Source organism: Peromyscus eremicus, chromosome 6, assembly GCF_949786415.1.
Source record: "Peromyscus eremicus chromosome 6, PerEre_H2_v1, whole genome shotgun sequence".
Taxonomy (NCBI): domain Eukaryota; kingdom Metazoa; phylum Chordata; class Mammalia; order Rodentia; family Cricetidae; genus Peromyscus; species Peromyscus eremicus.
In genome coordinates, this window is record NC_081421.1 from 72,622,998 (window position 1) to 72,637,220 (window position 14,223).

Here is a 14,223-nt window from a genome sequence, read left to right on the forward strand (position 1 = left end):
AACACTAGGAAAGGAATGGAGAAGCAGCTTCAGATAGGCTTATAAAAGACATGTGTAATTGTTTCCATAGGAGTTGTTTAAGGAACTCAGGAATGGAGAGCTGAGATTATCTTACTCAGAGAGCATGATAAATAACAGAAATTTAAGTCAAGCCTGGAGGTGCAGGTCTGTGATTCCAGCTGTTTATCAGTCTGGGCAGGAAGGTCACAAGTTCAAGGCTAGCCTGAGTGACTTAGTGAGACCCTGTCCCAAAATAAAAGTAAAAAGAGGGTAGGTGATGTAGCTCAGTAGTACAGAGCTTGCCTAGTGTGTATGAAGCCCTAGATTCAGTCTCTAGCACCATCAAAATAATAATGATAATAATAGAAGATACATGAAGACAGAACACTCTAAAAATAGCAGAAGTTCTTAATTTTTATTTATACATTCCTTAATTATCTGAATGCCTAATTTTATTTAGCTAGCCATCAGAGGACCAGAAGGCCTGCTGCTAGATCATGTCTTCTAGACATGACAGGGAAGTTGTACCCATGACATCTCAACAATATGGTCATCTAGACAGGACCTGCATAATGACAACACCAGATGACATACCAATGTGAATAGGAGAAATCTTAGATGGGTTCAACCACAGATGAAGAGCTCTAGCTAGTTAATGGCTTCTCAGGGAGGGAGAATCAGTCTTCTCCAGGGACATGCCCCCTGATAGTTTCCAATCCCAGCTGGTCAGTCCTAAACACATATACATAGGAGCAACACTAAATGGAATCAGTTGGGATGGAGGGTGTCTGTCTGTCTGTCTGTCTGTCTGTCTGTGTCTGTGTATGTAACAATAATTATAGAAGAAGAGGTCATGAGTTTAAGAGAGAGTTGAGGTGAACATGGGAAGAGTTGGGGGAGAAGGAAGAGTGGAAATGATGTAAATATAATACTCATGAAATTCTCAAAAACAAATAGCTGGCCACATATTAAGTAAATATTTATTTTTCTTTATTTTTGTTTCTCTTCCTATATACGTATACATAGAGAGAGAGAGAGATACACACAGTGTATTTATTATATTCAGCAGGTGTATATGCAATACAAGAATTCTAGGTGTGCCACTGTACATGCCCTTGAAGGGAAGAGAAGGGAAGACTGACAAGGGTTGAGCAGTGTTTTCCAGGGCATCCTAATAGCGGATAGATACGTGGCATTCAGATTCTCATGGCAGCTCTCTAAGACAGGTGGGCGATATCCCCATATGTAAGACAGGTGGGCGATATCCCCATATGTAAGACAGGTGGGCGATATCCCCACCTATAAGATAGGTGGGCAAGCCAGGCAATGATGGCGCACGCCTTTGATCCCAGCACTTGGGAGGCAGAGGCAGGCGGATCTTTGTGAGTTCGAGGCCAGCCTAGTCTACAGAGTGAGATCTAGGACAGCCAGAGCTACACAGAGAAACCCTGTCTCAAAAAACCAAGAAAAAAAAGATAGGTGGGTGATACCCCCATCTATAAGATAGGTGGGCAATATCCCTCCCTATTTTCCGCATGAAGAAATTAGCTTTCAGGTCGAGGTAGTGTCGTGTCTGAGCACTTCCCTAGTGTGTGTGAGGCACCACCAAAACTGCTAATAAATAGTAACAATAAATAATGGTTAAATTTTAAAAAGAGAGAAATAACTCTCAGGGGAAATCTGATAATTTTGTATAGACAGAGTGATCACCTCACTAATCAGGTTATGTATGCTTCCCAAGAATTTGAGGTGAGAAACAGGAGAAAAGGCCAAGACTGTAAATCGAAAGATAAGATGGGCCTAGTGAGCATGCTCAGCAGGGCAGGGCGCTCACCTCCAAGCCTGACAACCTAAGTACAAGCCTAAGAGCCCACGTGGAAGGAGAGCATTGACTCCCACAAGCTGTTTTCTCACCACAAGCATACTATGCACACACACACACACACACACACACGCACACACACACACACACTCACACACCACAGAGTAAATAAATGTTAAAAAAGAGATAAGAGAGAGAGAGAGAGAGAGAGAGAGAGAGAGAGAGAGAGAGAGAGGTCTGTAATGACACAGGAGAATGAGGAGGTGGGCCTTTAAAAACTGTAAGTAGAAAACCAAACTGTCAGTCAGCTTTCTTTTGCGGTGACAAAATCCCTGTGGTAAAGTCAGCTCGAGTCAGTTTGGGCTCAGGTGTCAGGGATTTCAGCCCGTGACTGGTTGGCCTCATTGCTTTGGGTCTAGAGTGAGGCAGGATATCATAGTGGAAACATATGGTGGGACAAAGCTGCTTTATTTCATGGTGACCAAAAACAGGTATAGGGAGGCAGACCAGGGTCCCCAAGTCCCCTTCAAGGGCCACACCCCAATGACCTGATTCTTTCTAAGCAGGCCCAGCTCCTAAGTGGTTCCACATCTCCCGGTAGCACCAAAGACTGGGACTAAGCCTTTTAGCACTTGGTCTCTGGGGGACATTTAAAGTACAAAGGAAGCCAAGAAACAAAACAAAACAAAACAAAACAAAAAAATGTAGACAGGAGAATAAGTGGCCTGGGATTTCAGTTCAGTGGTTTTAGCTTCCAGGAGAGTCGTCCTGTTGTCTAAGGGTGGAAGTGTCACTCCTGGGAGTAAGCTTTTCTAGAGCAGGTCTTAAAATCATAGGGTTCCTAAACTTCATCCGGTGAGCCCAAGGCCGTCTGTCCTGGAGTCTTCCGAGGTCCTGAAAGCTGCTGCCCCGATGGCGTTCTACCCTACTGCCTGCACAGTCAGTCCTCTGTCTTTCTGGACTAGCTAGAGGGCATAGTGCTCTATCAAACCACACTCCCTCGGGAGGCAGTCTGGGCATGGACTCTCCAGGCTTCTGGCCCCGGAAACTGGGAGCTGGCAGAAAGCGGAGTGAACCGTGGTTGACAACAAACAAGCCAATATGTGCTCCACCAAGAGTGGGAAGCTGTCTCTGTATTTTAAGGACCAGATGAAGTGGGTGTCAGCGATACTTTCTAAAGGAAACCTTAAATGCGAGGATGGATTAAAGGGGAACAGCAGCTGGGAAGTCTGTCCAGAGGCCATTTCGCCAGCCTAGAGCACGGTAGTGATGGTAAAGAAGAAGACCTACAACTTCACAGTAGATCAAATATGCACGAGTGACGTGTCGGGGGTAACCACACATTTACTGTGGTGTTGCCCTGCCTAAGGTGGGCAATGCTAGGAGAGGACTAGTGAGAAGTTACAGTTCCACTCAGTTTCTGACGAGTATCAGTGTCTAAAAGTAATTGCTGTAATGGAGAGTCATTGCAGCGTGTCCAGTAAGCAATCAGTGAGGGGGAGCCAATCCTTCGTGACAGTACAGACAACTCCAAGCCCCTTCCCCAGCCCGCCGAGTAAAGGCAGCAGTTCTGAAACCTCACAGGCACAGCCAAGCAAGGAGGGAAAAGCAAGTTCTACATAGGCAACGATCATTCATCTGGACACTAATGCTGCCAGAGGGGCGGGACGGAGCCCCAGAAAACTTCGAGGCAATAAGGATCGAAGCAAAAGAAAAACGGTTCAGTCGCCAAAGAAGAAGATCAGAGGCATTATTATGTGACAGAAGTTATAACAATCAAAATTATGAAAGACTTTTGTTTTATGTTGTGTCTGAGAAAGCACAGCCAGGGTGAGAGGGAATAAAAAGGAAGGAGAGAAAGAGTGGCCGTATTAATATGGATATCGTTATGTCGGATATAAATTTTAAAAGAACAGCCCTAAATTATTTGAAGTGAAAGGCAGACTGTGAGGAGAGAGGTTGAAAACGTGAAGAGAATAAGCCCCATAAGTGAGTGGAATCAAAGACAGGCTGAATAATGTAAAGTGTGAACTCGAGGGATGAGAAGCAAAGGCCAAGATAAATTACAGGAGGTGAAAGCGGCAGCGGCCGCAGAGGGAAGAGGGACCAGAAACAAACAAACCAAAGTCAGATGCAAACGCCACGTGGAGCAACAGGACCAGGTGAAAAAAATTAAAATGTTTTTAATCCTCTTATAAAAAAAAAAAAATCAAAACCCCACAGAATTGTAAGAAAAGAGTCGGGGATCTGACATGAGGCAAGACGCACACAGCGTCATTGTGGAAACTAAATGTGTTTTCTGTTTAGTGGGGTGGCTTTGTGAGTCTGGAACCATTTTGACATGTGGAAATATTCATTTTGATGTGCTTAAAGTGTATTGATTATGGTAATTGTTTTTTCTGTGTTAGTTGCAGTCCATTGTGATTTCCTATGGGCTACTGTAATTGCTTTTTAACCTGCTCTGTTGGCTAATTTGGGCTGGGGGAGCCAAGGTGACCTCTGCATATGGGCCTCACTATAATTACTAGGTAAGAGTAGCGAAGACCAGCCGAAGAGAAATTGACAAAAGCAGGCCATGTGCTTGTGTACCCCAGAGAGGAGCCCGTGCTGAACGGAGGGTCCGGAGTAGCCATGCCACTTTTACCACTCACTCAGCCACTGGCCTTCTGCTCCAGTGCCTTTAGCTCTCCCAGGCCCTCTGCAGCTTCCCCAATCTACTTTTGCTGACCTCAGAAAAGGAGGAAGCACTTCCTAGTTCACAGCCTCGGCCATGCTTTCACCTTGTCACTCACTTTCTGTTTTTCTTATGGCAGAGTTCTCAGAAGTCCTATAAAATAGTTTATATTTGGGAGTTGCCTGTCGGTCTCACGTATACTTTGTACCCAAGTCTGGATTGTCATCTGGTCTATGGCCATCCCTGGGGTTGAGCATTGGTATTTCTGTTTTCTCAATGCGTGAGTTGGCCATTAAAAGAAAGATGATCTTATTTGAGAAATCAGTATGACTCCCATAAGGCCATATACGTCTCTTGCCATTCTGTCCTTCATCGTATCAAACATTAGTGGGTAGTTGTCATATCAATTGCTTCCATGTATTGAGGTTTTACTATCAGGAGCACCCCTTGGTAACCGTAGAAACAGCCGGAAGAGGATGGTGCCATCATTACCTCAGTTTGTGGAGGGATTGAAGGCTTGGGAAGAGGGAGAAACTCGAGATGGTAACTCACTGCTTCTTCCAAATTAAAATTCCTTGATCAGAAGCTGCAGTTGTGTTATCAGACCTAACCCCACAGCCAAGCATTTAACATTGAAATCACCTGTCTCCACCCATGGGCATGCTTCCCGGATTCCACCCCAAGATTCCATGCTTTGAAGTGCACATGCAGGAATGAGAGCATCATAAATAGATTCTCTGCGTTCTGGGTGGGTTTTTTTTTTTCCCACATCCTCATTTCTTAATGAATACACATTTTTAGTTAAAAGTCAAGTTTCCTTAGTCCTTTTTCTCAAATCATTTTCTTCCCTCTCTAAAAGCAGTTACAGGGGGTTTCGGTATGTCTTGTTTTTCCCCCTTCTTTTTTATCATCATGATCATCATTGCTATCTGTCTTTCAGTCCTGGAGATTCATCCCTGTGTCTTAAACGTCTGAGGCAAGTGCTGAATCACTGAACCACAGCTTCAGCCTTTACCAGGTTGCTCTAATCATTGCAGACCTGCGCATCTATAAGAATATGTTGCGTTTGAACGTATACTTTCATAATTTACATAAATGTCAGTGTACTCCTCACATGCTCTGCAATTTGCTTTCTTTAAGACCCATCTATGTTGTACTTTGAGATTTCCATTTAAGTTCCCAGGGCATATTAACTGTCCTCCGGTTACAGTGACTTGAAATGAAGGCGCATATTGCCGAAAGATCTCAAATCATTTCTTGTTTGATGAGGAGGGAAAACTCTGGCCGGAAGAGCTGTCTGCCATCTCTAATTTGAAGACTGGGTGGGGGTATCTTTCAAGTGTGAGCCGCAGCTCTGAGGTAAAAGCATCTGGTCTAGGCTGGAGTAATCTGTGCTGACTGGGTGAGGGATGAGGAGTGGCTTTTAAACACAATTATGTGCAGCGCATGTGCTATTGAGGATGCCATGGCTCCCTCCCGGCAAGATCCCGTCATGCTGGTGTTGATGGCTGCACTCCTTTGCGATGGGTGAAACAGAACCAGAGTAGACAAACATCTCTTCAGCATTTGTCTGACACACAGATAAAGACTCGGGTCTCGGTGTTCCCTCTGTAGTTGGTGAACATTTGTTGAACACCAATAGTGAAGTAGACACAGGACATGCAGCTGCTTGCAATACCATTTCCGGCTAAGAAGGAGCCTTGCTGAGTTTTCTGTCTGTGTTTTATTAAAGGTCCACACACGTTCCTGTCGGGGAGGATCAAGTCCAGCACATGGAACTTGTTCAGGATCTAGCTCGAAGTTTCAACCAGAAGTATGGGGAGTTGTTTCCATTGCCCAAGTCCATTCTCAGTAAGTGACAAGAGGGTGGTTATGAAATCTGGGCACACACTGAAGAGTAAGTGGATTGGAGACCTGGAACTTAGCTGGGACTAAATTTGGGATTCTTAACTGGAATCCTTTTTGTTTGGGGTTATGTGGGACTAGGAGATGATATTGGAGTCTAGAAAATATAAAAAAAAAATTATGAGCTGGGCTGTGTCAGTGCACACCTTTAATTCCAGCACTAAGAAGGCAGAGGCAGGCGGATCTCTGTGAGTTCCAGGCCAGCCTGTCTACAGAGTGAGTTTCAGGACAGGCTCCAAAGCTACACAGAGAAATCCTGTCTCAAAAAGGAAAAACAAAATTGTAAAATATGGGAGAAACTTTTTTAAAAAATCATAATTTTAGTTTCTAAAATATATGTCAATAGTTTATATAAAATAAGATTTTATTTGATAGAGCAAATTACATGCCCTATTTTACGCATAAGCCAACTAAGGCTCAGCATGTGTTCAAGTCACATGTCCAGCTGATCACAGAGCTGAGCCCTGTCAGCTCTTCTGATCCCAAAGCCTCACCCTTCTTAACATTCACAGTAAGACAAATGTCAGGAGAATGAGAAGTGCTCAGTCATAGTCCAGACAAAATGAGGAAGAGTGGATGATCCCCAAAGGTGGTTTTCTGAGATGAACAGGAGAGATGGGGCAGTGCATCTGAAATGCCAGCCTCAGCTCTGCTAGGGTATCTCATGTGTTGAAGTCAACCTCCTTTTTAGCAAACAGGATTTCTATTGCTGTTTTACCCACTTCAGTTTCATCTTTAATAGCCATAAACAAAGCAGGTATCAATAACACTGGAGTATGAAACATAACCTAACACCCCCCTCTCTCTGCGTGTGTGTATGTGTGTGTGTGTGTGTGTGTGTGTGTGTGTGTGTGTATGTGTGTGTGTGTTTCTATGACTGTGTGTATGTGTGTGTGCATGTGCCTGTAAATTTATAATTCTGTGTAGAGATGTGGAAGGATTGCTACAGATGGTTAAATGAAGCATTCCTACAGCAAGGTGGGAAGTGGAGGCAGGAGAATGGCCAGCTGGCCTAGGGGATGCTGCATGGTGGCAGAAAAAAAAAGATAACCTGCCTCAAAACAGAGTGGATGATGAAAACAGATTCCCAGAAGTTGCCCCTGGCCTCAAACTCTCCATGGCACGTATGTATCTGTACATACATCCACACACACAAGTTTTTAAAAATATAGATTGTGTTCACAGAGCCATCTTGGCACTCGCCAAGTGTGCACAGCATAGGCAGTATAACCAGCATAATTCTGTTTGTGCCAGTTACACACTGGATGAATCACTACCCATACATGATGTGGATATTGCATTATCAAGACCTGTTTCTGGTGTCTTTACTTCCACATTTGATAAACTGCTCAAATTCTTCAAGATGAAGGTGTGCTATTTGTGCAGTCAGATAATATCTCTGGTATTTTTGGTGTCTTCGAGATCTAGATTGTAACAGTCTTGATGACTTGTCTTCTTTTCACTAGCATCCATGAAGAAAGTGAAATCCCTCCGTGATCCCTCTGCTAAAATGTCAAAATCGGACCCCGACAAACTGGCAACTGTTGGAATAACAGACAGCCCAGAGGAGATCATGCAGAAATTCCGCAAGGCTGTGACGGACTTCACGTCGGAGGTCACCTACGAGCCGGACAGCAGAGCTGGCGTCTCCAACATGGTGGCAATCCATGCAGCGGTGTCAGGCCTCTCTGTGGAGGAGGTGGTGCGCAGGAGCGCCGGCCTGGACACTGCGCGCTACAAGCTGCTGGTGGCGGATGCTGTGATCGAGAAGTTTGCTCCAATCAGGAGAGAAATTGAGAGACTGAAAATGGATAAGGACCATTTAAAGAAGGTTTTACTTGTTGGATCTGCAAAAGCCAAAGAATTAGCCTGTCCTGTGTTCGAGGAGGTGAAGAAATTGGTGGGGATTCTGTAGGAAAGTCAGCCAGTCACCTGCACTCCAGTCAAGACAACTTTCCTCTGGCAGATTTTAGTCTGTACATATTTGGTTTGATGAGTGCTTCCAATCGATGTTCTAATTCCATCAGCAAATGCTATTATCAGGAGAGCTGAAGCAGGTGCAGCTCTCTGCACCCCAGTTAACTGAGGCACCGTATTTTGGGTCTTAAGTATTCCGACATACTTGACAGCTAAACAATAACTGAGCTATGATGTGTCACTGAAGTTTTTTCCGGTCCTGCCCAGCCCCACAGACCCCCCACAAGCCACTTATAATATAATCACTCAGAAGCTTATGTGAATTAAAACTGCTTAGCCACTAGCTCAGGCCTACCATTGACTAGCTCTTACATTTAAACTAACCCATTTCTGTTCATCTACATGTCGCCACGTTTTTTTGTGGCTTTACCTATGTGCCATTACATGCTGCTCCCTGGATGGCAAGCTGGCATCCTGACTCAGCCTTCCAGCCTTCCCACAATTCTCTTTGTCTGCTTATCCCGCCTATACTTTCTGCCTGGCTACTGGCCAATCAGCATTTTATTTATCAACCAATCAGAGCAACACATTCACAGCATGCAGAGCGGTATCCACAGCAGTGATGTGTGCTTATTTGTGCCATCTGTACTGTGACAGGTGCACTTTGTCTATCTCTGAACCCTTTGTAAAGCTGTACATAGAGGTCCTATGCTGTAATCCTGAATCTAGTAGTTTTTGGAGTTCTTCAAAACAGGTTGATTCTTACAGCTCATGTGTCACCGAGATGATGTTTATAACCTCAAGTATTTGAGTGACTTAACTTGGGCCAGCAAGGTGGCTCAGGCTCAAGTCTGACAGTCATGTTGAGTTCATCCTCAAGACCAACGTGGTGGAAAGAGAAAATTGACTGGCAAGTTGTCCTCTGACCTCCATTTGTGCACCTTGGTATAAATACACACACACACACACACACACACACACCACCACCAACAACAACAACAACAAATAAATAAAAATATAATAATCTAATACAATAATCTACCTAACTTCTGCTTGTTTCCCAAGAAGCCATGCAGGCTTATTCCAGCAAATGTTGGTTCTTAAATTCAGAGATTCAGGAGGTCAGCATCTGAGAGCTGTTGTATTACCTCAGTTTCATTTACTTATTATGCAGGGCCAAGTTGTTGTCTCATGTGTCTTCCCCGCCCCCCACCTCCCACTTTTTTTATTTTTTGAGACAGGGTTTCTTTGTGTAGCCTTGGCTGTCCTGGATCTCATTCTGTAGACCAGGCTGGCCTGGAACTCATAGAGATCTTCCTGCCTCTGTCTCCCAAGTGCTGGGATTAAAGGCATGTGCCACCACTGCCTGGCTGGATCGTGTTCTTAATAAGCACTTTTATTTTTATACCCATCTCAGTTTAGTCTCACCAACCCCTCCCTCTGGCACACATTGGAGAGGAGTTACATTTTACACATAGTGGAACCAGGGGGCAGAAGGTAGAATTAGCTCGTACAGCAAAGGTAGAATTAGCTCGTACAGCGTCACTAAGTAAGAAGCAGACCCAAGAGTGAAGCCCTTTCTCCCTACTCCCACAACGAGTGCTTTTTAACAATTCTCCCCAAAGCCCCGAGAGCCAAAGTTTTGAACCTCCAAACATTCCAGTTTTGAAGATAGGTACTAGAAAGACAAAGCCTGAAATAGTGATTTTATTTGTATCAACTCAGCTAGTTGATACAAACAAAACCTCAGACGTGGGTCCCAAGACCTCGCTTCTAGATGGCAGAGACGCCTGCTTGTTGTCTCTGCCAGACTCCAGTGGGAGTGAGGACTGAAGCCTCCAATATTGCCAGTGAAGGGAAGCGTCTCATCTTACGTCTGCCCCAGTCTCTAGGAAATCACAAACCACCCAGACATAGATCTCCACTTCCATGTTCACACCTGAAGACAGAAATGGCAGTCCTGGCTTGCACACGAAGGCCTCATATCAAGATTGATTTTGCAAGGACCAGCAAGGTGGATCAGCAGAAAAGGGCGTTTGATGCCAACCAAGCCTGACTACCTGAGTTCAGTCCCTGAGATTCACATAGTAAATGGAGAGACCTGGCTCCCCAAAACATGCTTTGACTTACACACACACACACACACACACACACACACACACACACAGAGAGAGAGAGAGAGAGAGAGAGAGAGAGAGAGAGTGAGAGAGACCACAGTGGCATACACAAGCCTGTTCACATACAAATAAATGTTTATTTTTTAATTTTAAGATTGATTTCACAACACACACCATTGTCACTTTAGACAATTGGGACTAGGAGACACGGCATCCCAGAGTCAAGATTAAAACACAAACTTGACTCAGGGAAAAGATACATTTTACCTTTTTTATTGTCGTTGTTGGGGTGGCATGTTGTTTTCTTAATTCATTTATTTATTAGTGTGTATATTTGTGTGGCAGGCTCATGCCAAGGCATGCTACACCTGGCCCGTTATGTGCCATGAGGAAGGAGAGAGACAACACATGGGTATCAAAGATTTTATTAAATCACCACGTAAGCGGATCACTAATCAATCAGGGCTGCAGGACAGGGACTCGAGAGCCTTGTTTCTCCTGACAGACCAAGGAGGGTCAGAAACAGGTTTATAAGCATGAAAATCACAAATATTTGTTGCCAAGTTATGATTATAATTTTCACCAATCAGGATTTAGAGATTAGGGGCTTCCTTGAATGTTCCATCATTGTCAACCTTTACAATGCAAGCCTTTCAGTCCAGCCAATCAGATTCATTTGTTCTTTCGGTGGTTAAGAACAGCTATAATGTTTCTAGAAAACTAAAGATGCTTAACAACTATTTGTAAGGTTTAGGGAGGAGATTGATCAGCCATTGGAAAGTTCTTGGTTTGCCTAGGAACCTGAACTTTATTTCACCCTACAGGGTAAAGTCTAAAGTGCTTAAGCCAAGGTGCTTTTGCCTGCTCCCTTCGATATCTGTCAGGGTTGGAGGATGATGTATGGGACCAGTTCTCTCCGTCCACCATGGGGGTTCCAGGGATCAAAGTCAGGTCATAAGGTATGTTTCCCTGTTGAGCCATTTTACTGGCCCCTACATTTTATCTTTTAGATCTTTGTCAGAGATGTCTGTAATCTGAGGGCATCACTGGACATGTTTCTTCCAAGGATCTTTTTACTTTCATTTTATTTTAATTTTGTTTAATTGTGTGTGTGTGTGTGTGTGTGTGTGTGTGTGTGTGTGTGTGCATGTGCGTGCACACATGGGTGCATGAGCACATGCTCATGTGCGTATACATGCCACAGTACATGTGTGATGTCCAATGCCAATTTGCGTGAGCTGGTTTTATTCCACTCTGTGGGTTCCAGGGGTCAAACTAGACTGTCAGGCTTGGCAGCAGGCACCTCTACCTGCTGAAGCATCTCACCAGCACCTTTCACTTTCCCTGTTAAGGAAGCCTGTTAGGAAAACTGGAAATTATATCTATCAAACCAGTTGCCTGTTTATCTGTGTGGTTTTTACCCCCTGGCAACACTTCTGTCTACTGGGAATTAAAGACAACATGGAAAAGATCTCCAAAAGTGGAGGTGGGAGGAAGCATTAGAACGGGATAACCTCTGAGGAGCAAAGTCAGTGCACTGGTAGACTAGAGTTGACTGCATCCTGTTATTTAAGACTCCTACTGCATAAAATCTAAATTTGCCATAATAATTAAGATTCTTGCTCAATGCATTAGTGTTCTCCAGGGGAAAAATCAAATAGGACACATAGAAACAGGGGGAAAAAAAAGGAGTTTATTGGGGGCTGAAGAATGGCTCAGTGGTTAATGGCATATACTCTTCTTGCCAAGGACATGCAGTTTGTTTCCCAATACCCATGCTGGGCAGCTCACAACTGCCTGTAACTCCAGCTCTAAGGGGATCTGATATCTCTGGACTTAGCATACACCTATACTCATATGCACATAGCATATATATATATATATATATAATACATATATATATATATATATATATCCTAAAAAAAATAATTTGTTGTATGGATTGGTACAAAAATTGGAGAAAAAAGTCAAAATCATAGTATGTTTGTTGTCTTCAATCGAGGGACTCAGGAGAATAGTGTGATCCAGTCCAGATTTAAAGGCTAAATAATCAGTGGTACACTCAGTCCAAGGCTTTCAGAACCTAGAGACTGGCATGGGAGCTCCTGTGTAAGTCCCAGAGTCTGAAGACCAGACTTTGGCATTTCAAAATGGACCAGCTCAAGGAAAGAACAAGTTGGCCTTTCCCAAGTTTTCGAAGTGATCCCTCAATGGATTGGCTGGGGCCTGGCCACATTGACAATGATAAGTCTTTGTTTACTGACTCAGCTTCCAGTCTTTTCTAGAAATAACCTTACAGTACACCAAAAAGGAAAATAGGAAGTTTCACCAGCTATCTATGCAACACAAGCTGACACATAATGTCAACTGTTGCACCCAGTCACCTCAAAAAGTTGATCAAAGAACAAAGGCTACAACCTGGATATGTTTTTCACATCTCTTCCCATTTCATTCACAGGCCTAGAAAAAAAAAATTTTTGAGACAGGGTCTCTACTTAGCCTTGACTGCCCTGGTCCACTATGTAGACCAGGCTGGCCTTGAACTCACAGAAATCCACCTACCTCTGCTTCTTGGATGCTGGGATTAATGACTTGCACCACCATGCTGGTCCAGAGATCTTTTTTAATATAAATGAAGAATTGGAAATAAATACAACTATGGTTGACTTCCAAAGGTAATTTTGGTGGTTGTTTCCTGTTTTTTTGTGGAGAATGGGAATGGTAAAATGTTTCAGATAGTAGTGGTCAGGCATCTTGGTGCTCTGTAACTTTGCCTACTGACAAACACAATGGTAGGTTTATCTTCACAGGCACTTCATAAACAGTTATCAGAGTAATGTCAGCAAATGGGCTAGAGACTTCTAAAGAAGTATGATTTCTGTCCTCCCCACCCCCCAATCCTTCTTGATGCTCACCATAAGCATGGTTATCACAACACAACTACCAAAACTGTTGGGTTCTCACTGTCTATTAGGCACCGTACTAAATGTCTTAAGACGATAAGACAGTCCATCACTGTAATTATATAAAGAAAACTTTACTTACTTACTTACTTACTTACTTACTTACTTACTTACTTACTTACTTTACATCCTGACCGTAGCAGGCTCCACTCTCTCCTTCCCTCCCACTCTCTTCCCCTCTCTTTCTCTCCTTCTCCCTTCTCAATCCACCCCTCTTTCATATTCACTCAGAAAGGGGCGGGCTTTCTATGGGCATCTGCAAAGCATGGCATATCAAGCTGCCATAAGACCAAGCACCTCCCCCTGTATTCAGGCTGGGCAAAGTAATCCAGCATGAGGAATAGGATCCCAAGAGCCAGCCAAAGCACCAGGGACAGCCCTGCTCCCATTGCCAGGAGTCCCACAAATAGACCACTCTACACAACTGTCACACATATGCAGAGGGCCTAAGTCGGTCCCTTGCAGGCTCTCTGGTTGTTGAAAACCATGTACTTTTATTTTCTTTCAGTTTTGAGGTTTCAGTCCATGATTGGTTGGTCCATTTTCTTTTGTGCTTGCCTCAGGACAGTGCATCCAGACTACATATGACTAAGGCTGACAATAAGCTATCTGTCATGGTTGGGAAGTGCACCCAGCATTGTTCAGTTCCTGATAATGGTAGAGACAGGATTCCAACACAACTTCTAAGGGGTAGAATTAGGATCCAGAGTCTTGCAAAGCCACTAGGTCCCCTTGCACAACATGTTCTGGTACACATGACTACTGTGTGCCCTAAAGACAACACTGTTGGATATTTCCATGTAAATTTAAATTAATTAAAATTAA

General features: G+C 43.8%; 1 protein-coding gene across 2 annotated transcripts in view; it reads left to right on the forward strand.

Moving 5' to 3' along the window:
- The window catches only part of Wars2 (tryptophanyl tRNA synthetase 2, mitochondrial), an 83,492-nt gene extending 74,831 nt beyond the window's left edge, over positions 1 to 8,661 (forward strand). Inside the window, exons 5-6 of one of the 2 annotated variants that reach the window (XM_059265950.1) lie at positions 6,229 to 6,347; positions 7,868 to 8,661. In XM_059265950.1, the coding sequence (XP_059121933.1) occupies positions 6,229 to 6,347; positions 7,868 to 8,316 (568 nt within the window). In that variant the 3' untranslated portion in view covers positions 8,317 to 8,661. The remainder of the gene's footprint in view (positions 1 to 6,228; positions 6,348 to 7,867) is intronic. The other variant, XM_059265951.1, reaches the window with a different exon arrangement.
- The last annotated feature ends 5,562 nt before the right edge of the window (positions 8,662 to 14,223 follow it).